The sequence below is a fragment of the Nelumbo lutea genome, chromosome 2 (assembly GCF_056320005.1).
Source record: "Nelumbo lutea isolate HS-2025 chromosome 2, American lotus-T2T, whole genome shotgun sequence".
Lineage (NCBI taxonomy): Eukaryota > Viridiplantae > Streptophyta > Magnoliopsida > Proteales > Nelumbonaceae > Nelumbo > Nelumbo lutea.
Genome location: NC_142685.1, coordinates 48,678,708 through 48,701,913, shown reverse-complemented (window position 1 = coordinate 48,701,913; position 23,206 = coordinate 48,678,708). Strand labels below are relative to the sequence as shown.

Genomic DNA, 23,206 nt, shown 5'->3' with positions numbered 1-23,206 from the left:
GTATGGCCTGAACTTTCTTTGGGTTGGCTTAAATACCCCACTGTGTGACGACGAAGCCTAAGAATTGGTAAACTTGGACTTGATCTCGGGTTGGGCCAGACCTGAACCTATGGTCTTAAGTCATAGTTTTGGGCTTTGGTTGACCCTTATCTAAACACAACCTGCCCACATTGCACTCCTATCCACGCCAATTCTACCCACATAACATGACAGTTATACATGGGGAACATGCACGGAAGTAGTGTTTTGTTGGTATGCGTGGGTCGAACTCTTGTGGATAGGAGATCAGGAATCGTTTAAAAAGGTACCCTTAGTCAAATTTGAAAAATGATATAGTCACATCCGATGGCATTAATTACATATATTTATGATCCACTTGAATTAAGACCAATTAGATTGATGTCATGGAATTAGGTCTTAAGTTGCCAATCATTTTTAACCCAACCTTCATCCCAAAGAAATAAAATTTGATCCATCTTCCACGTGCATAAATTATGTACACATAGAGAAAGAAAATTGATCAAATTATAGCATATAAGTTATTTTTTTTTCTTTTTTCTTTTTATTTTGAATTCATTCACTTGCCAAATTAACATTTATTTGCAAAAGAACACCAATAAATATACTGACCTAAATAACACTTTTCCAAGTCATACTTATTGCATAAATAGACCTGTTCATGGGCCGGGCTCGGGCTGGGCTTTTTCTTTTCATTTATAGGATTTCTTCAGGCTCAAGCCCGAGCCCGGCCTGACCAACGAGCCTACAACTTGGGCCCAAGCCCGACCCTCATAAAAAGCCCGAAGCCCGACCTAACAGAGGTTGAAATGTAGGGCGACTGAGTTCAATGGTGCCACGACTGGTGCCAGTGTTTGAGTTCGCCATCGCCGGTGCTTGAGTTCGTTGGTTCCTGAGAATATGTAGCAGTGCATGAGAGAGAGAGAGAGAGAGAGAGAGAGAGAGAGAGAGAGAGAGAGAGAGAGAGAGAGAGAGAGAGAGAGAGAGAGAGAGAGAGAGAGAGAGATTGGTGCCTGTGCACGCTTATCGCCTTTGAGACTGAGAACGGTGGCTGCTTGCCTGAATTCGTGCTAGTTCTTGAGAGTGAGAATGAGGAGAGAAAGATAAAAAATGAAAAGAGGGAATAAAAAAAGGTTAATCGACTAGGGTTTACAATAAAATACAAAATGTTGGGCCGGGCTTTTATGATAAATCCCAAGCCCGACCCATAAAATAGTCGAACTCAGGCTAAAGTTCATATTGCAAGCCCATCTGGGGGTCAAACCAGGTCGGGCTGGCCCATCAGGCTACCCCGCCCATGAAAAGGTTTATGCATAAATGCATTTACCCAAATAATTAACCTATCGCCAGAGTCTTCATAGAAGAGGAATTAGATAATTTTCCTTAAAATAATAGGTGGAAGGCCACCAACTTGATCCCAAACCATTCCAAATATAACTATCACAAGATGCTTTTGTTTCAATCCTCACAAGATCTAATCATATAAATATTGATTTCATACTTGGCATGTAAAATGGAGGAAATATCGTTTGTTTCTTAGATTTTAATAATTTAAAGAGAGATATTATGACCAATAGGAGAGGGTGTAAACTACTAAACTAACACTAAACTAACACGGATAGACTTTTCAGCGGCAGCCAGCGGAACTCAACAACCATGTCCATGTGGCACAAGATCAAGCTGTGTTCATACTGCACAAAGTGCTGGGAGAAGTCAGCTTACTACAGCACAGGTAGGTTGCAGGTTCGTCGGTTCTTCTCCTTTCCGGTGTCAACTTATTACGTGTCCATCACGTTCACAGGGTTATCCAGCCGTTAATTTCAGTTTTTTTACTTGTCGAGAATTTTGAAGTTCTCTTATGTTATGGTGCCACAGTGTCTTCACTTTCCTCGAGAATATCTTCTACCTTTTGCATTTGACAGCAAGATCCCTCGTAGGTGCCAACCGCTGACTGGCTCAGTTAGTAAAGTAAGATCCCTCGCTGGTTGTAGCGGAGACTCGGGAATTCCGCCTACACCACTCGAGGGTGGGGTTATCAGTTATGGTTTATGGATGGATTTGGGGAGGGGCCTCCGTTGTTTGGTCCCATGAACCCAAAAAATAAAAGGAAAAGGGAGTTCATATTTTTTCAGGCTCTCATCAGCCGGTGTATCTATCCATCAAAGTCCCTAGATGTATTTGTAACTGTAAGCGTTTTATTTTCTTTTTTTAAGTTATAGTTTTTTTTATTTTTTTGAATTTCCTTAGTGGTTCGACCATAAACTTCATTTTTTTTTTCTTTTGCAGCCGTTTTTTGATAGATTTCAGTTTTACGATCATTTTGAACTAAATTGCTTGATTTGGATGGTTTCTATTGAACAGCATATCATATGAGATGTGAGATGAATACGACTTCAGGGTTTCGAAATTTGGTTATAGGGGCTTACCAGTAACTATATGGAACTAGATTTCTCCTACCCTTTTCACTTTATTCGGTTGAAATGGGTATAATATTGGTTTCCTTGAATTTCACGTATTCTCAAGTTCTGTTGTTTATGGACTAAATTGTAAATTCATCAGTCTAGCTATCACAAAAAGATTCACCAGTCTAACGTGTTTTTTGATCAGAATATGAACCGGAAAGAAGTTTGAGGCTTTGAATACCTTCTAAATTACACTTTATGGATTTCTTTTGGTACCTTATTCAATACTAGATTATTTGCTTTGTTTTTGGGTTATGCTCAGAATTTAAACAAAGATTTGTACAGTTACACTTTTATTTTGTTTGTATCTTACCCTTTTCTGGCTTGAGTTTGTAGGGAAACCTGCTACTCTTGAATTCCCCCCATGTTTTGATCTGATTTGGTTAAAATTTCCATTGGAGAAGTGAAGGATGTATTTACACGCATTTTCATCTTATTACTAGCACATTTTGATATTCCTTGTACATATAATGTAACGGAATCACACTTTTGGTCTTGAATCACTAGAGGCTGAGTTTTCCTTTCCCTGTATCCTGTCTTACTAGGAGTTATATTCCATTTCCTTTTATGAAGAATTTTTTGCTTCACTTCTTTGAGTTTTAATAGTTTTCTTTAGCTCTCATGATAGAAATACCAATTGAGCCTGCTATTTGGGGTTTTGGGATGTGTGCAGGACCCTGACAATGATTATGGGAGTAGAGGTTCAGCTTTTTGTCACAATCCAAGGAGAAAATGATGAATTGTAGCACAAGTTTTTGATCTCATAGTTGTTCCTGGGTGTTCTGTTAAAGGACAGAAAACAGCAAAGGTTTATACAATTTGAAATTGAGGTTCTTTGTATCAACGGAACTTTCTTTTCTTTTCTTTTCTTTTTTTTTTGAGCAGCATTGTATCAATTGAGGTTCTTTGTATCAAGGGAACCTGGAAATTCCCAATTATCTCAATAATGATTTCAGCTAGTTATGGGAAGGGAACAGAGGAAGTTCAGGAAGAACTAGGCTCAAGTCCAATCTCAAATGGTTCTAAAGGAATGGCCAGAGTCCCATTTCACATGTCATCATCTCAAAAAGGACTGCTAGGCCAAGAAAACCCTCAAAAAGGGTCTCCAGATGTTTCAACGGCTCTTCCTAGTAGAGTAGGGATCCTGAAATTTGGTTCAACTGGTCTTTTGGCTTCTCCATCAGCTAAATTCCTGCAAATTGCTGAGGAAAGAGATGAAGTTTCACGTTCAGTTCCTTCTTCTACTAGCCAAGGTTCCCAAAATCGTTTTAATTTGGTCTTTGTTCAGAAAATTGATTGGGCATCTCTGAGGAAAATCTGCAAAGAGTGGATCAGAAATCCATTAAATTTGGCCCTTCTTGTTTGGATCACCTGTGTTGCTGTCTCTGGTGCTATCCTCTTCCTCGTCATGACTGGAATGTTGAACAATGTCCTACCAAGGAAATCCCAGAGAGATGTCTGGTTTGAAGTCAATAATCAAATCCTCAATGCCCTCTTTACACTTATGTGCCTTTACCAACATCCTAAGCGGTTCCACCACCTAGTGCTTTTATTCAGATGGCGACCAGGGGATATCTCTAGACTCAGAAAGATTTACTGCAAAAACGGAACTTATAAACCCCACGAATGGGCCCATATGATGGTTGTTGTTGTTCTACTCCATGTGAACTGTTTTGCTCAGTATGTCCTGTGCAGCCTTAACTTAGGGTATAGGAGATCTGAGCGACCTGCTATAGGAGTTGGTCTTTGCCTTTCTATTGCAATTGCAGCACCTGCAACTGCTGGACTCTACTCAATTCTTAGCCCTCTTGGAAAGGAATACGAATCTGAAATGGATGAGGAAGCATATGTTCAGATTATCACTAGCTCCCCAAGAAACAAGTCATTAGAGAAGAGATTCTCATTTGCATCAAGAAGCGAGGAAAGGGTTGTTGAGAATAACCCTCAGTGGAGAGGTGGGTTGTTTGATTTCTGGGATGACATCTCTCTGGCATATCTCTCATTTTTCTGTAGTTTTTGCGTCTTTGGGTGGAACATGGAGAGACTTGGGTTTGGAAATATGTATGTTCACATTGCGACTTTTCTTTTATTTTGTATGGCTCCTTTCTGGATTTTCAACCTGGCTGCAGTTAATATTGACAATGAAGTTATTAGGGAGGCATTGGGGGTGACAGGGATCGTGCTTTGTGTATTTGGTTTGCTGTATGGGGGCTTCTGGAGGATCCAGATGAGGAAGAAGTTCAAATTACCTGATAATGGCTTCTGTTGTGGTAAGCCAGCAGTGATTGATTGTGCACAGTGGCTTTTCTGTTGTTCATGCTCTCTTGCTCAGGAAGTTAGGACAGTAGATTTTTATGATATTGTGGAAGATAAATTATATAAAAGGCAAACTGAAGAGGGTTACCGGACAACACCTTGTGAAGTTGGCTCTTTTCAGTCCACTTCTGGCTCAATTTCTCTGCTTCAGAACAACTCTAGTCCATCAAAGCCTAGGACGGAAAGCTCATCAAGTCTGAGTGGAATTTCAAAAGAATATTATAATCCTGACATGCGGCTATTCATGGTTGAGGAAGAGTCTTCTACAAAAGGTACAGACAACACAATGTCACCTCCTGTATCTTCATTGGTACAAAGAGATGATAATCAACAATGTCCTGTTTGAATTGCAATGTATTCTGCAATATACATGATGTTGTGCAGAGATATACTTAAGATAAGTGTTTTGAATTAATCTCTCTTATTTCCTTAGTTAGACATTCTTCATGTTTTTGCTACAATACACCTGTGGTAATTGCGAGTATTTCCACCTCTTGACCCTCACCTGTTTGGTTTTTGACAAGCTTCCTTATTTCAAGGATATATTGTTCCTTGAGTAATTATCTGTAGGAACATACCTGTTTCAAATGGTTAAGATAATTTCTTTTGGGCATCAAAACTTGGCAATTGCATTGTTCTGTAGGTCAACCATGGTTTCATTTGAGTACTTAAAGAAAAATTAACTGAAACGCTCTGAAGTTTCCTGTGTGTTTTCGATAGTTTTTTTTGAAGAAGGTAAGGTAATGTATTAATCCGCAAAAAGTATGAAAATATACAATCAGCCCAGATCCCTTACAATGAATGACTTTTTATTTTTTAATTTTTTATTTTTTTAAGAAGCCCAAGTATACCGGCCATTCTTCCTGTTGTCTCCCATGAGATCATTGACTCAGCTTAGCAAGGCTAGGAGTGTAGTTGACTCATAATCATAGGGTCAACTCAGAGTTATGTTACAATTTTAGAGCTTTACAGAATATGATTACATTGGATTATAGAATCAGCCCAGATTCCTGTACAATGCATGACTTTTCTTTTCTTTTCTTTTTTTTTTTTTTTTTTTTTTTTTTTTTTTTTTTTTTTTTTTAAGAAGCCCAAGTATACTGACCATTCTTCCTGTTGTGTCCCATGAGCTCATTGACTCAGGTTTTGACTCAGCTCAGCAAGGCCAGGAGTGTAGTTGACTCATAATCATAGGGTCAACTCAGATCTCAGAGTTATGTTACACTTTTAGAGTTTTACAGAATATGATTACATTGGATTATATTTGGCTTCCATTACAAACTTTAAAACTCCTATAACCACGGAATTATGATCCAAACAGAAAAACTATAATCTACTGATTAGTAAAACAATCATAGGCATATATAATGATTAAATTTTTATTAGTTGGTTTAAACTTTAAAGAGTCACCCCATGCCTGGACCAAGAAGATAGAAGATCTTGGAAGAGGGATCAATCTGGTTCATTCTCAGTCAGATCTTTTTTTCAAGAAGCCAAACTCCCAACCATGCAATTATTTCCCCTGTCAAAAATTTGGTGAGCAACTGTAGCTTCAAAAGTGACTCTCCTAGCATGAACAGTGATGTTAGAGATGTGATAGAATTAAGACTTGGAACCATGCAAATGGAGGAAAGTAGGGAAACAAGAAGTCCAATTGCTTGGTCAAATTGAGAAACTCCATATGTATATATATATATATATATATATAGCCCAACTTGAGGGGGAGTGTTATAGTGTGTGTTACTCTTAATGTACTGGCTTTATGTTCTTTTTTCCTTTGGGAGGGGGGTAGTTCTGTCTTTTCTCCTCTTGTTATGGTTGCCCTATTACATATAATAAGAGGGGCTGCTGCCCGCTTGCTTTTGATTCTCCAAAACATTCTTTTCACTTGTCTCTTTTCTCTTTTGCTTACAAGAGCTACCAAACATACCTTATACAAGGGGTTGCAAGGGAGAGAATATATGTAGGCGAGTTAAAAAAAAAACATTAAAAAAGTACAACCCTGATATACTCCTCTCAAAGACAAAGCTGAGAAGAAAAAGGAAAGAAGTTGGTTGATATATTAGGCTATGGATGGAGACATATTGTCATGGCAGCAAGTAATAAGGGAGGTCTTCTATGTGCATGGAAGGAAGAAATAAAAGTAGAAGTGAATGATACAAATGAAAGTCATGTCTAACACTCTAACTAGAAATTTTATCCCACCCACCGAACCATCCTTGGTTACTACCTTTTATCCATGGCCCACCACAAGGAGAAAGGAAAAAAAAGTTTTGGGAGTTGATGACAAATATAGTAAACACATCTAACCTCTTCTGGTTAATTATAGGAGATTTCAGTGATCTTGGGGAAGAATTAGAGTATAGAGGGAAAATGGACAATAGGCAACATGTATCAGTACACCTCCAAAACTTCTAAGACTGCAAAGGCCTAATTGACCTAGTGTTCATTGGCCCTTGTTACACATGGACAAACAAAGAGTTGGGATTGAGTCTCGTGAAGGAGAAATTAGACAAGGTCTAGGCTAATATTTAATGGTGTACTTTATATGATGAGGCCAAGGTATAGCATCTTGCCTCCATAGGGTCTGACCATTGCCCAATACTTTTAAATACAAATCCTTACATTGAAGGCATAAAAAACCCATTCCATTTTCAACCCATGTGGACTTAGAGTGAAGAATGTGAAGAAATAATAAAAAATATCATCCCCATCGTTGTCATCATTGCCGTCGTCATCATCATCATCATCTAAGCCTTGCCCCAACTATATGGGGTTTGGCTACACAATAAAAATATGGCATAATAATAAGGACTGCTTTGGATAGATCCAACATAAAATTCAAGAAAATGCGATGCAAATAGAGGATCTAGAGAAGGAAGACAATGTGGGCAATAGTAAATTGATAAACCAATTGAAACAACAATAATTTGCATGGCTCAAAAGAGAGGAGAAAATGTGTCAACACAAATCATGTTAGTTATGGATAGAGCAAGGTGGTAAAAATACATTTTTTTTTTGATAAATAATACAAACTTTTTCTTTTTTAATCTCATGGTCAAAGAGGATGAAGAATGAATGTTATTGAGTGGCTCAAAGATGATAATGTAAGGAGCTAACTTTCAAGGAATGAGATAGAAGATTGTCTCCAAAAAGAATATTTGAAGGCAGTTGGCTTGGAGGTGATTGGTGAAATCAATAGGGCGGAGGAGAATGGTAGCATAAGTAGGGAGGAAAGAAAAAGAAGAGACTTGGCTAAAAGGGAGTTCAACAAATGGAGGCAGAGTTCAAGGTGTCTGTGGTTGAAGAAGTCCCTTTCTAAGGAAGAAGTGTAGGAAGTGCTAAAAGGTTTAGAGGGGGGGATAAGGCCCTGGGGTGGATCCAATGGGTTCACACTCATTCTATAAGAAATGTTGGGGAATCGTGAAACAAGATGTAATGAATGTGTTAAGGGAGTTACATGAAAGGGGTGCTCTTGAAAGAAGTTTAAACCACACTTTTATCACCTAAAAAGAAAGGGGCAATGAAGTTGAGTGATTTTAGACTCATTAGTCTAGTGAGTAGTGATATGAACGCGTTCCTCGGGAAGGAATATCATCGCCGTCGGCAGCAGCAGTGATCCGATGTTCTCATCCTATCCAATTCGGCAGCAACAGTCTTATCCATTCGACAGATTAGATTAGACTATCTTGTTGTTCTTATCTTATCTTATTAAGTTAGTAGATTAGATTATCTTATTTTATTAGATTAGGATTAAGAGAGACTTATCTTATCCTATCAATCTTATCTTATCAAGATAGAGCTGGAGGTCTCCCTATTTAGCAAGGAGTCTCCCTAAGAACAAGACTCTTGTAATCTCCTATTTAAGGAGCCACTATTATTGAATGAAGGCATCGAATATTCAGTCAAGAAGAGAGTAAGGAGAGTTGGTGATCTCTTGAACAAATCACCAAGGCGCCAAGATAGGTACCTCAAGAAAAGGAAGGGACAGGGGAAAACATGAGGTTTTCCCCATGGACTGACTTGTGATGAGATCCTATTCGCGGGCCCTCAACAACTTCGTATCAGAGCAAGGTGTCATGGGTGATCTGGAGTAGCTGCCGTTCAGGGTCCACGAACTCGAGCACCAGCTCGTGGAGACCAGCTCAGAAGTACGTGAGATCAAGGATGAAGTCAGGGAGCTACGACATTTGATGGAGTTATTCCTTTCTAGCAAAGAGAGGAACACAAAAGGGGTGATAGCCATGAGCGGCTGCCGACCAGATCTGCTTGAGTCTTCCGGCGAACAACAGTTCGTCAATCGGGGGGCCGTGGTCATTCCCAAGTACAACAGGTTGGAATTTCCGTCGTACAACGGAAACGGAGATCCCTTGGGCTGGCTGTATCGGTGCGAGCAATTTTTTCGAAATCAACGGATAGACGACTGGGACAAGGTAAGCCTAGCCGCCTTTCACCTAACAGAGGAAGCGCAACTCTGGTTCTATCGATTGGAATAGGAAGAACCCGGGCTCAATTGGACCCAGTACAAGTCCTACTGCCTTCTTAGGTTTGGGCCCCCACTGACAAGCAACCCCTTAGGCGAGCTAATTAACCTTAAACAAACCAACACGGTGGCAGAATACCAGCGCCAGTTCTAGACCCTCCTCGCCAGGGCATCTTCAGTACGACCGGATCAGCAGGTAGACATGTTCACCGCAGGGTTAGCAGAACCCCTACGGGTGGACGTGGAGATGTAGAATCCCCCCAACCTGGTTACAGCCATGAACTTAGCCCACGCGTTCAAGCGCAAGCTGCAACTCAGCCGCGGGACCTACAATATGGGATGTTCGCCGACTTCATGGGCACCCCCGAAATCAGCGACAGCGACCCCTTCTTTTGCAACTAGTCGGGAACTGAGGCCTCACACAAACAACATCTCCAGATCGACAGCAAGTGTAGGAAGCAACATAGTAGCTCCACCCATTAAGCGTTTGACCAAGGCCGAGATGGCAGAGCGCCGAGCGAGGGGCCAATGTTTCAACTGCGATGATCTCTACTCGGCGGGACATAGGTGCAAGAGGCTTTTCTGCCTCCTAGTGGATGAGCAAGAGGAGGATGAAGAAGAACCCGTCGTATTCGAGCCAGAGATCTCTCTCCTTTCGATCACCGGAGTAAAAACCTCTCAGACCATGCAGTTGCAGGCACAAATAGTAGGTAATCCGGTGCGCATACTCGTCGATTCAGGGAGCACACACAACTTCATAAGTGAGCAAGCCACCCTTCAGTTAAAACTACCAATGGAATTCCGGCCATGACTATAGGTAGCCGTCACAAACGGTGAAAGGGTTCATAGTCCCGGAATCTGTAAGGACATCTAGATACAGGTCGACTCTGAACTATTCTCTGCTGATTTGTTCGTACTTTCCTTGGATGGTTTCGATATTGTTCTTGGGGTCAAATGGTTGATCACCCTAGGTCCAATTTTATGGGACTTCAGCACCCTAACAATGACATTCCACTTGAATGGGAAGCAAGTCTCTTGGCAAGGTTGCAGGGTAAAGGAGAGGACACCACAGGTTCATGCGCTTCAGATAGAAACAACGCATACGACAGCCATGGAAAGACTCCTCGCCGAATTTTCAGACGTGTTCCAGGAACCCAAGGAACTCCCTCCTCCCCGAGCATGCGATCATCGAGTCCCTCTGGTGGCGGGTTCAAAACCAATCGTTGTCTGGCCTTACCGCTACCCTCACCTACAAAAGGACGAAATAGAAAAACAATGTGCTGAGATGCTGAAACAAGGGATCATACGCAATAGTCACTCCCCCTTCTCTTCGCCGGTTCTGTTGGTAGCCAAACAGGATGGAACTTGGTGATTCTGTGTTGACTACAGAGAGCTCAATAGCCGGACGATCAAGGATAAGTTTCCTATTCCCGTTGTGGACGAACTGTTGGACGAGCTGCATGGTGCTCAGTACTTCTCCAAGTTGGACCTCAGGTCCGGGTATTTCCAGGTCCGAATGGCTCCCAGAGACGTGGAGAAGGCTGCCTTTTGAATCCACCACGGTCACTTTGAATTTTTAGTCATGCCATTCGGTCTCACCAACGCCCCATCCACATTCCAGTCATTGATGAACGAGGTGTTTCAGCCCCATCTGCGCAAATTTGTTTTAGTATTCTTTGATGACATTCTCGTTTACAGTAAATCATGGGTGGAACATGTGCACCATCTGCGGACCATTTTCGAGCTCCTGCGCCAACAAAAACTCTTCCTAAAACGGTCCAAGTGCTCCTTCGGGGAGCGACAGGTTCTTTATCTAGGTCACGTCATCCACAGGCAAGGTGTGACAGTCGACAGTTCCAAAATTCAAGCTATCAAGGAATGGCCCAAGCCTCAATCCGCCAAGGCCTTACGCGGGTTCCTAGGGTTAATAGGTTCCTACCGCAAATTTGTGCAGAATTATGGCCTGTTGGCTGCCCCATTAACCAACCTGCTAATGAAAAATTCCTTTCGGTGAGACGATGCAACTTTTTCGACATTAAGAGATGCCCTGTCCTCCACCCCAGTTCTGCAATTACCGAATTTCGCTCTCGAATTTACAGTCGAGTGCGATGCATCTGGAATGGGTATTGGGGCCGTATTACAATAGCAAGGGCACCCGATTGCCTTCTTCAGCCGCAAACTGGCCGACCGACATTTGAAACTTACAGCTTATGAGCGCGAACTAATCGGGCTAGCTAGAGCCGTCCAACATTGGAGGCCATACTTGTGGGGGCGGTCATTCGTTGTCAAAACCGATCACTACAGCCTCAAGTACTCGTTGGAGCAACAACTCACCACTTCTCAGCAGCATTGGGTTAGCAAACTGCTTGGGTTCGACTCATCACTACAGCCTCAAGGCAAGATCCTCGAATCGCGTGGCTGATGCTTTGTCTAGACGCGATGAGGACGTGATGTCTCTGTGTGGAATTTCCCAGCCCCGGAGACGACATCAAGAAGGCAATGCCACAATTACCTGAATGGTCGCTCCTTGTACAAAAAATTTCAGTCCGGGGCCGCTGACTCCGATTGGTCCCTTTATGATGGGTTGGTACTGTATAAAGGCTGGGTACATCTTCTACCAGACTCTCCGTTGATTCCCGCCATCGTCTCCAGCATCCATAACTCCACCCATGAGGGCATTCAGAAAACACTGCACTGCGTTCGAGCTGATTTCCATTGGCGAGGTATGAAGACTTCTATTCGGGATTTTGTCCAAAATTTCTCCACGTGCCTAACAACATAAATGGGAAATCCTGCACCCGGTAGGCCTCCTTCAGCCCCTTTCGATCCCAACACAGATCTGGGCCGACATCTCCATGGACTTCATCGAGGGGCTACCCAAGGTAGGCGGCAAATCAGTCCTGTTCGTGGTGGTGGATCACTTCTCTAAATATGCCCACTTCATTCCTCTATCACACCTGTACAATGCCACTTCGGTTGCCCTCGCCTTCTTTACGCATGTTTTCTGCTTACATGGGTTACCGGAATCCATCGTCAGCGACAGGGACCTGATTTTCACTAGTGCCTTCTAGAAGGAATTGTTTCGGCTACATGGCACCACCTTGGCCTTCTCCTCCGCATATCATCCACAGACCGACGGGCGGACGGAGGTGGTAAACCGCGTGATCGAGATGTATCTCCGTTGCTTCGTGGGGGATCAACCGCGACGGTGGGTGAATTGGCTTCCTTGGGCCGAGTACTGTTACAACACTGCCTACCATTCTTCCCTCGGCATGACCCCTTTTCGCGTCGTCTATGGCTGGGACCCTCCTCGCTTGTTATCCTATTAACCTGGTTCTACTCGTTTGGAGGAAATTGATCGCTCCTTACAAGAATGCGATGCCCTTCTAGCCGATGTACACCTTCGCTTACAGCAGGCCCAGCTCCGCATGAAGCTCACTTATGACCAGCACCATTGGGAATTGTCGTTCAAACCAGGACAATTTGTTTGATTGAAACTCCAGCCCTACCGACAAAGCTCCTTGCGCCACAGGGCTGCCCCTAAACTGGCCTCTAAATTCTATGGCCCCTTCAAGGTTCTGCGGCGGATTGGCACAATGGCATACCAACTGGAATTACCGGAGAACAGTTGGATTCATGATGTTTTTCACATCTCCTTGCTAAAACCATTTACGGTTGTTCCTCCGGGCCAAGTCCCCTCCCTGCCACCCTTGAAAGAAGGCAAACTTATTCCCCAGCCTAGGGCTCTCATCCGCTCTCGTATCAATCGAGGTATTCTTGAAGTTTTGGTGGAATGGGACAGCCTACCATCAGCCGAAGCCACCTGGATCCCCTTGACCAAGTTCCAAGCCACATATCCCGAGTTCGAGCTCGAGGACAAGCTCTTAGTCCAGGAGGGGAGTAATGATATGGACGTGTTCCTCGGGAAGAAATATCATTGCCGCCGGAAGCAGTAGTGATCTGCCGGCCGCAACAGTGATTCGATGTTCTCATCCTATCCAATTCGGTAGCAACTGTCTTATCCATTCGGCAGATTAGATTAGACTATCTTGTAGTTCTTATCTTATCTTATTAAGTTAGTAGATTAGATTATCTTATCTTATTAGATTATGATTAAGAGAGACTTATCTTATCCTATCAGTCTTATCTTATCAAGATAGAGCTGGAGGTCTCCTTATTCAGCAAAGAGTCTCCCTAAGAACAGGACTCTTGTAATCTCCTATTTAAGGAGCCACTATTATTGAATGAAGGCATCGAATATTCAGTCAAGAAGAGAGTAAGGAGAGTTGGTGATCTCTTGAACAAATCACCAAGGCACCAAGATAGGTACCTCAAGAAAAGGAAGGGACAAGGGAAAACATGAGGTTTTCCCCGTGGACCGACCCGTGACGAGATCCTATTCGCGGGCCCTCAACAAGTAGCTTGTACAAGATACTAGCAAAACTTTTGGCAAATAGAATGGCAAAAGTGGTATCATGTCTGATTGTTGAATCTCAAGGTGTGTTCATCAGAGGAAGATTGATTGTGGATGGAGTGCTCATTGCAAATGAAATAATAGACTCAAGGAGAAGAAGTGGTCGTGCGGGTTTGCTGGGTAAAGTGGATATGAAGAAAGCCTATGACCATGTGAATTGGAAGTTCTTGGACTACATGTTAAAGAGGATGAATTTCGCCGAGAAATGGAGAAATTGGATAAAAGTGTGTTTATTTTCCTCATTGTTCTCAATGCTTGTAAATAGGAGTTCTTTTGTGCTGTTTCAGAGTTCTAGCGGTTTAGGACAAGGGGATACCCTCTCCCCACTTCTATTCATGTGTGAAAGAAGCCCTCTCTAGGCTTGTAGGGAGAGCTCGACTGGGATGGCTAGTGGAAGGTTTCCAAGTAGAGAATGGGGATGTGGAGATTGCTCTGCTGCAATTTGCAGATGACACTCTTTTTTTCTATGATGCTTCGTGGGAGCAAATTTGGAATGTGAAGGCAGTTTTAAGATGGTTCGAGGTGGCCACTGGTTTGCATATTAACATTCTAAAGAGTGAAATAATGGCTGTCGGGGAAGTTATAAACTTGGAAGCATGTGCTAATGATTGGGGTTGCAGAGTTGGTAAAGTCCCAACAAAATACTTGGGTATACCTTTGGGCAAAAATTGTAAATCCAATACCATTTGGGAGCCCATCATTGAAAAAGTGGATAGAAAATTGGCTTCTTGGAAGACCAAATACTTATCAAAAGGGGGCAAAGTCACTCTAATTAGAAGTGTTTTGTCTTCCCTTCCAATTTATTACTTGTCTTTATTCCTAATTCCGGCAAGTAGGGCTACTGTGTTAGAAAGAGATATGAGAGAATTCCTCTGGAGGGGGTGGAAGGAGGAGTCAAAATGTCATCTGGTGAGCTGGAAGAAAGTCTGTTGCTCCAGGGAAAATCGGGGTTTAGGAATCAGATCAGTAAAAGAGGTCAACACTACCTTGTTAGGGAAGTGGTTGTGGAGATACACTGGCCGACTGGACAGTCTGTGGAGAAGGTTAATTGTATCCAAGTACGGTTCTATCCACAGGGAATGGGAGACAGGAGAAGTAAGATCGTCTTATGGGTGTTCAATTTGGAAGGCAATTCGGAAAATTCATCCACAGTTTTTTAAGGGTATGGAGTATGAAGTGGGCAATGGTCAGAGGGTGCTTCTTTTGAAGGATTACTGGTGTGGGGATGGTCCATTAAGAGTCTTATTCCCTGGTCTGTTTGAGATTGCTATAAATAAGAATGCACCAATGGCTGGTTGTTTGGAGAAGCAAAATGGGCATTGTATTTGGAACCCCCAATTCTTGAGGAATTTAAATGACTGGGAGGTGGCTTCTTTGGTTAGTCTGCTTCAGATTCTTTATGACTTAGGAGCACTGGAGCAGGGGAAGACAAAAGAAAATGGTTATTTGAGAAATCGGGGACCTTCTCTTTAAAATCTTTTTACAACAACTTGATGAGGAGAACCTTTCTTTCTTTCCAAGTGACAGGATTTGGATAAGGACTATTCCGTCTATTAGAATTCGGTCTGCCCTTGAAATCTGTTTAGAGTGATAACAGCAAAAATAAAAGAAAGTGGAAAAGAGAGAGAAGAAGAAGAAGAGAAGAGAAGAGAATAGAAGGAGAGAAAGTTCTGGTTTGAACAAGAGAGAAAATCAGTCTCTCCCATTTGGCCAGATTTGTTTCTATATTTCTATTAATCTGGAAATGACACCTTTGCCCCTACTTAAGTGAGGGACATAAGATCTAACATAACTTTACACATCAACAACTAAAACATAAGCATAAAGACAAAAATACCCCTACATAGTCGACATTAACACTCCCCCTCAAGCTGGTGAGTATATATCATATAATCCTAGCTTGTTACATATGTAGTCCACTCTTCCCCGACTCAACCCTTTGGTAAACAAGTCTGCCAACTGGTTTCCTGTGTTAACATATGCAGTATCTATCACTCCACTCAGCACCTTCTCTCTCACAAAGTGATAGTCGACCTCTATGTGCTTGGTTCTCTCATGAAACATTGGATTAGAGGAAATATGGACTGCAACTTGATTGTTACAGTGGAGCTTCATTGGAGTGTCAACAGTGTATCCTATCTCCTGTAGAAGGTTCCTTAGCCACACTAATTCACAAGTAGTATGTGCCATATCTCTATATCCTGCCTCTGCACTGCTTCTTGCCACAATTGTCTGCTTCTTACTTTTCCATGACACCAGATTACCCCCAAGAAAAGTACAATAGCCTGTTGTAGATCTCCTGTCGGATATAGAGCAACCCAATCAACATCAGTATATCCTTCTATTTCAAGTTTTCCACCACTTCTATATATCAAACCACGACTAGGAGCCCCCTTTAAATACCTCACAATCCTTAGAACTGCATCCCAATGTGGAACTCGAGGTTTCTGCATGAACTGACTTACCACACTAACCGCAAATGAAATGTCTGGCTGAGTAATGGTTAGGTAGTTCTGTTTACCTATAAGCCACTGGTACCTGCTAGGGTCTTCAAACTCTTCACCCATATCACTATTCATCTTAGTGTTTGTTTCCATAGGTGTTTCAGCTGGTTTAGCACCTAACAAAACTGTTTCTTCCAACAAATCAAGGACATATTTCCTTTGACACAAGTTAATACCATGCTTAGACCTTGCTACTTCTATCCCCAAGAAATATTTTTGTTTACCAAGGTCCTTTGTTTGAAAATGTTCCTGTAGAAAGGTTTTCAACCTATTAATTCCCACTTTATCATTCCCAGTGATAAAAATATCATCTACATACACCACCAATAGGATCTTTCCAGCTTGAGAGTCATGATTGAAGACTAAATGGTCAATTTGGCATTGTTTCATACCAAACTTCTTTACCACCTCACTTAACTTATCAAATCATGCTCGAGGAGACTATTTTAAGTCCATAAATGGCCTTCTTTATTTGGCGCACCTTACCATCCTCCCCTTGAGCAACAAACCCCGGTGGTTGCTCCATATAGACCTCCTCAAGCACATCACCATGTAAGAAAGCATTTTTGATATCAAACTGAACCAATCTTAACAACCGGGGAGAAGGTCTTTGTGTAGTCAATACCATAGGTTTAGGAGTACCCTTTGGCAACCAGTCTAGCTTTCAGCCATTCTACACTACAATCAGGTAAGTACTTAATAGTACAAACCCACTTACAACCGACAACTTGCTTACCAAGAGGAAGAATGGTGAGGTCCCATGTATGATTATGAGTTAGAGCTGAGAATTCTTCTTCCATTGCATGGCGCCACCTTGGAGAGTCAAGGGCTTCCTGGACATCCTTAGGGACAACAACAGAGGATAACAAGGAGATAAACTGGTGATGGGAAGCAGAAAGGTGAGTGAGAAACATAATTAGAAATAGGATGAAGGGTACAACTGCGTTTACCTTTCCGCAAGGCAATGGGAAGATCAAGTTTAGATACTAGGGTTGGGGATGGTGTGGGGACGACTGTTGGATCTGTTGACGATGATGGAGCTGGAGGAGTTGGTACATGTTGGCGAATAGGTGGCCGTTCAATAGGTGGTGGCACTGGAGACAAGGACTTGGTCACAGCTGGAACAAGAGGAACAGATTTGCAACTGGAAAAGGAAGAGGAGGAGGTGATGAGGAGGAAGAAACATCACTTGACCCCAAGAAAAACGGAGTAGACTCAAAGAAAGTAGCATCAACACACACAAAGGAACGTCAAGAGCTAGGATAATAATACTTATACCCTTTCTGAGTCCAGGAATAGCCCAGGAAGATGTACTTAATGGACTGTGCATCTAACTTGTCCCTTCTTGGCTCTAGATTATGAACGAAGCAGACACACCCAAAAACCCGAGGAGAAAGAGGAAACAGAGACAAGGTAGGAAACAAAGTGGTGAATGGAGAATGACCATCAAGGATAGATGTGGGCATTCGGTTAATCAGGAAGCAAGAAGTAAGCACCGCATCACTTCAAAAAGGTTTGGGTATATTCATGTGGTGCATGAGGGATCAAGCAGTTTCCAAAAGATGATGATTGTTTCTCTCTGCCACCCCATTTTGTTGTGGGGTGTAGGTACATGAAGTTTGATGAATAATGCCATGTTGGTCCAAATTTTCTTGAAATGATGTAGAGAAATATTCACGACCATTATCGGAACAGAAAATTTTAATGTGGACACCAAATTGGTTGCGAATTTCATCATAAAATTTTTAGAAAATGGCAAACAATTCACTCATTTCTTTCATTAAATAAAACCATGCCATCCTTGAATAATCATCAACAAAAATGACAGTATTTATATCCATTGTATGACATTACTTTACAAGGACCCCAAACATCTGAATGAACCAAAGAAAAAGGACTCGACATACGTTTATCAACCCTAGGACTAAAGGGAACACGATGATGTTTCCCTAACTGACACGACTCACAATCCAAAACAGAAAGATGACTCAACGAAGGAACCAGAGACTAGAACTTTCAGTGAAGGATGAGCAAATCGATAGTGCCACTGGAGAGGAGAAAGAGATGACTGGAGAGACGTTGACGTACTTCCACCATTGTCAAGATAATACAATCCACCAGCTTCATGCCCTCCACCAATCTTCATCCCCGTCTTGAGATCCTGAAAAACACACGAAGGGTAAAAAGTAATAATGCAATTAAGAGACTTGGTCAACTTACTAACTGACATAAGGTTAAATGGAAATTTAGGGACATACAAAACTGATGATAAGGGTAAAGGGTCCATGTTAACATTACCAACACCACAAATGGAGGATGTGGAACCATTTGCAAGAGTAACAAATTGTGATGTTGGGCAATGAGAGAGGGAAGAAAACACACATGGAGTTCCAGTCATGTGATCGGAGGCTCCAGAGTCAATAATCCAGGGATTGGGTGTGGATGCTAGACAAGCCATACCTGAGTGTGCAAGAGTGGCTGTGTTCTGTTAAGGTGTGGCCTAGACAAACCTCTCATACTCATCACAGGGAACACTCATCATCTCCTTCCCGGGAACATCTGTGGATGTAGATAGCATCTGATTAGCTGAATGACTCTCCTGTCTAAAGCTACTGTCACTGGTCATGGCATGATTGTCCCAAGTTGAAGGTGGACCATGCAAATCATAGTAATAATTAATGGTATGTCCGTCCATACCACAGTGTGTACATCTCCTCGGACCCGAACTACATCCTTTGCCACAGATTCCCCCTGAATCTCGACCTCTAGTACGACGACCACCACTGTTATATGTAGGTCTACCACCACCACTATGGCCATATATTGGTCCATTGCTACCACTACGGCCAGACTGAGCTCCTCGAGCTCCACCTCTAACACCACGGCCCCTTGATACTGCAAAGGCTGATCTGCCGGAAACACTAGAGTTCTCGATAGATCCAATAGAAATCCTCCTAGGTTGAACAAACACCTCTTTTAAGGAAGGGAGAGCTGATCCTCCTAGTATCTGAGCCTGCACTGGTTCATATTCAGATTTCAGCCCCACAAAAAATCAAGTCACATCTAGTTGCTCTTTCTGCTGTTGCTGAATTATGACATCAGAGGTGAGGAGGGGGTGATAAACATTCAACTCATTATGAATGTTTCTCATACTAGCATAGTACTCCTCAAGACTCTGATTACCCTATTGCAAATTAAAGTATTCCTGATACAACTGATATACTCTAGTTGTGTTGTCTTGACCCGAATACAACTTCTTAGCATGGTCCCACACTTCCTTGGCAGTGTCAAGAAACATGAAGTTCACACTAATCTTGGGTTCCATACCATTCCATAACCATGTGATAATCTGTGCATCTTCTTGTTCCCAGTCATTATACTCATGAGAATTAGTGGAGGGTTTTTCCTCCTTTATGTGTTTCACCTTCTTCTTTGCCTTGAGAAAGACTTTTACAGATTTAGACCAAGGTACATAATTTTCTCCATTTAGTTTAGTAGAGGTCATCTGAATATTCAGGTAGTCAGTAGGGACCACCACACTAGTTTTACTGTCACTGTTGTCTCCCATTGCTGAACTCTGTTATTGCTGAATTCGGCACACTGCACACTAAACCACACTACACACTGAACAACACTGTTTTCAGCACTTATTATTGCTGAAAACTGCACTCTCTACACCACAACCCTACCACATGGCTGCCTGAAAACTCACCACACTGTTTGAGGATCACTCCCCCTTCGAATCACACTGAAACTTGCATAAACCCTAACACACTACAACTTGAATTACCACCATACAATCTGAAACAAACTTATCATTTGGTTCACAACAAAAAACTGCATAGAAACCTCTTACCTAATCACCAGAAAATCAGACTACACTAGGCACCCATTGCATCACACGAATCAGCCTTCTTCCCTTCATCGATTACGGGAGGGCTTCTCACAAACCATAACAACCAACTACGAACTGCACGACTGGAGGCATAGAAACCTCCAAGGGAAGAGGGTGATCACTCCTTTTCAGCCCTTTCCCTTATCTCCAACTGATGGCGAAGAAAACAAGAGAAAACCTTAGACTGGGTGCGCAAAGAACAGAATTCTGGGCAGTTTCGATTTGCTCAGTTTGGCTCTAATACCATATTAGAATTCGGTCTGCCCTTGAAATCTGTTAGAGTGATAACAGCAAAAATAAAAGAAAGAGGAAAAGAGAGAGAAGAAGAAGAAGAGGAGAATAGGAGAAAGTTCTGTTCGAATAAGAGAGAAAATCAGTCTCTCCCATTCGGCCAGATTTGTTTTTATATTTCTATTAATCTGGAAATGACACCTTTGCCCCTACTTAAGTGAGGGACATAAGATCTAACATAACTTTACACATCAACAACTTGAACATAAGCATAAAGACAAAAATACCCCTACATAGTCGGTATTAACACCACCTAAACTGTTCTTCTTTTTTGGTCTGCGGTTCTGGACAAGATCCCTAATTAGGGACAGTTTAGTTAGAAGAGGGGGTACAAAGGTGGCAGATATGGCTTGCACACTATGCAATGGAAGTGTGGAATCTTCTAGCCATTTGTTGCTACATTGTGGTTCTACTTACTGGATTTGGATAAGACTGTTGGATTTGTGTGGTGTGGTGCAAAAGAAATAGTAGAATTTTTGAAGGGAGACAAAGTACAAAAGAAGAGGTGTATAGATGGATTTAGGGAATGGTGCATTCCTGGTTGGCAAATCTCCCATTGTTCAAAAACAGACATTTATGTTCTTTTTTTGATCAATTCCTCTTTGTAAGGAGCTTATAGTCTTTTTGGTTTGGGGCTGGTTGTACCAGGTATATTGGTTCTTTCCTCTTGTACCAATTCTCTTTGTACAGGGTTCCATAGTTGTATGGTTTTAAGATTATTAATGAAATTACTTTACCTTACAGTTTCAAAAAGAAAAAGAAAAAAGATGAAGAGCAAAAAGAAGATCTACTGAGATGGTCATTAGAAGTTAAGGAGGTGGTTTTCCAATTGGGACCAAGCTCCTAGGCCAGGTGGATTCACTACATTATTTTATCAAAAATGTTGGGATGTAGTGGAAAATGAAGAAACTCAAATAATCCAAAAATTGTTTAGTAATTGGAGTTTTATGATAGAAATAAATCACATAAATCTAATATTCATACCTATACTTGTTGGACCTGAAAAGCCCATTTCAATTCCAATCAATTGGGCTGTGTAATGTTTGTTATAAAATTATTGTTAAGTTCTTAGGAAATAGATTCAAGCAGCTATTGTCTATTCTAATTGCTTCAAATCAAGATGGATTTGTGCAAGGGAGATAATTACTATCGACATAATCTTAGCCAAATAATTCACTCAGTGAAGAAAATAAAGGAAAAAGAGGCTGGGTGGCCATCAAAATTGATAAGGCAAATCTTTTGATAGAATGAACTGGAAGCTCATTCTAAAAGTTTTGGAAATCATGGGCTTTCCTCCTCTTTGGATCCAAATGCTTTCTTAATGCCTTACAACTGCCACCTATTCTATATTATTGTAACCACTACACGTTTCTTTGAAACAAAGAAAAGGCTTAGACAGGGAGGCCCCTTATCTACATACTTGTTCATCTTTGGCATGCAGGTTTTAACATCAATGCTACAAAAAGCTAAAGAAGAAGGCTCCATAGAAGGAATAAAAAATTGCAAAGGTGCTCCTTCAATGATACATCTCTTCTTTGCTGATGAATGTTCCCTCTTCTGCAAAGCAGAGCCCTCTCAATTGCAAATGTTTAAAGGAATCATGGAATTTTTGAGGAGATGGAAGGACAACACATATAGAAGACATCAAAGATATCTTTGGCATCTTATGGGACTGAAACAAAGGAGCCTAAATGATAAATATTTAGGTTCTAAACTTTGGGCGGGAAAAATAAATGGAGGGAGTATGAAGAGGTAGTAGAAAGAGTTAAGCAGAGGATTGAAGCATAGCAAGTCAAAACACTGTCACAAGCTGGAAGGACAACACCAATTCAATCTGTAGTTTAAGCTATTCCTATGTATCAATAGCAAACGATCTTGCTTCTGGTTAAAATTTTAAAAGAATTGGAGATTGAAAAAAAACCAATTTTGGTGGAAAGGAAAAGCAAGAAGAAAGGGACTTTGAACTATAGAATGGAGAAAGGTAGAACAACCCAAAAATGAGGGAGTTGGGTGGAAATGCTTTTTGATATATATAAGATATCAGAAAAAAAAAGGAAGCCTAGTAATATGGTAGCAAGTAAAATGAGACAGGAAGGAAATGTGGTGATAAGAAATTGTCCACCAAGCAGGTTAAGGGATTAGTTTTTTTGGGCCTAACACGGTATGGTGATGTAAATTGAAGTTAGTTTAATGAATTATTGTCCTTTTTTTTTGCCAAAATAACAGATGCCCTTTATCACATTGCTTCTCCATTGCAAAGTTCATTCATAAAAAGCTAGCAGACTCTGGATCAAATTTTGATTGTTGATTACGTAGTAGAGAATATAAAAACTCTAGCAAAAGTGGTAGCAGGTAAAAAATATAGCTTTGGAAAGAGCATAAAATCATGTCAATTGGGGATTCTTTGATTTTCATTTTGGAAAAGTTAGGTTTTGAATAATGTTCCTGTATTAGTTAAGTCCACTTCGATCTGGGATCTGTAACTTGTCCTAAAATCTGAGCAGCTACTTGTGGCTGGCTCTTTTGTTGTACTGAGTTATTTGCTGATTCAATAATTATTACTTTACCTTTCAAAAAAAAGTTAGGTTCTGAATAGAGATGGAGAAGGTGGATGAATGGAAAGATGGTATCTTTTGTTTGTTTATCTATTCTTATTAGTGGTTAATCAGAGTTGTTTCCCCCAAGGTTAATCAAAAGATGAAAAAGGGGAGAAAGGAATGAAGGGGTTGCAGAAGGGTAAGGAGAAAATAACTTTTAGAAGGT

General features: G+C 41.4%; 1 protein-coding gene across 5 annotated transcripts; it reads left to right on the top strand.

The window, feature by feature from the left end:
- The first annotated feature begins 1,533 nt into the window (after positions 1–1,533).
- Positions 1,534–22,774, top strand: LOC148870500 (uncharacterized). Of its 5 annotated transcripts, none has more exons than XM_088969707.1 (3): positions 1,621–1,761; positions 3,154–5,068; positions 21,885–22,774. In XM_088969707.1, the coding sequence occupies exons 2-3, from the start codon at positions 3,427–3,429 to the stop codon at positions 21,911–21,913; spliced, it is 1,671 nt and encodes a 556-aa protein (XP_088825833.1). In that variant the 5' UTR covers positions 1,621–1,761; positions 3,154–3,426; the 3' UTR covers positions 21,914–22,774. The 5 variants fall into 5 exon arrangements, with proteins under 5 accessions (XP_088825830.1, XP_088825831.1, XP_088825833.1 ...); XM_088969706.1 differs by having other exon boundaries at positions 1,745–2,204; XM_088969704.1 differs by lacking the exon at positions 21,885–22,774 and having other exon boundaries at positions 1,534–1,750; positions 3,154–5,300.
- The last annotated feature ends 432 nt before the right edge of the window (positions 22,775–23,206 follow it).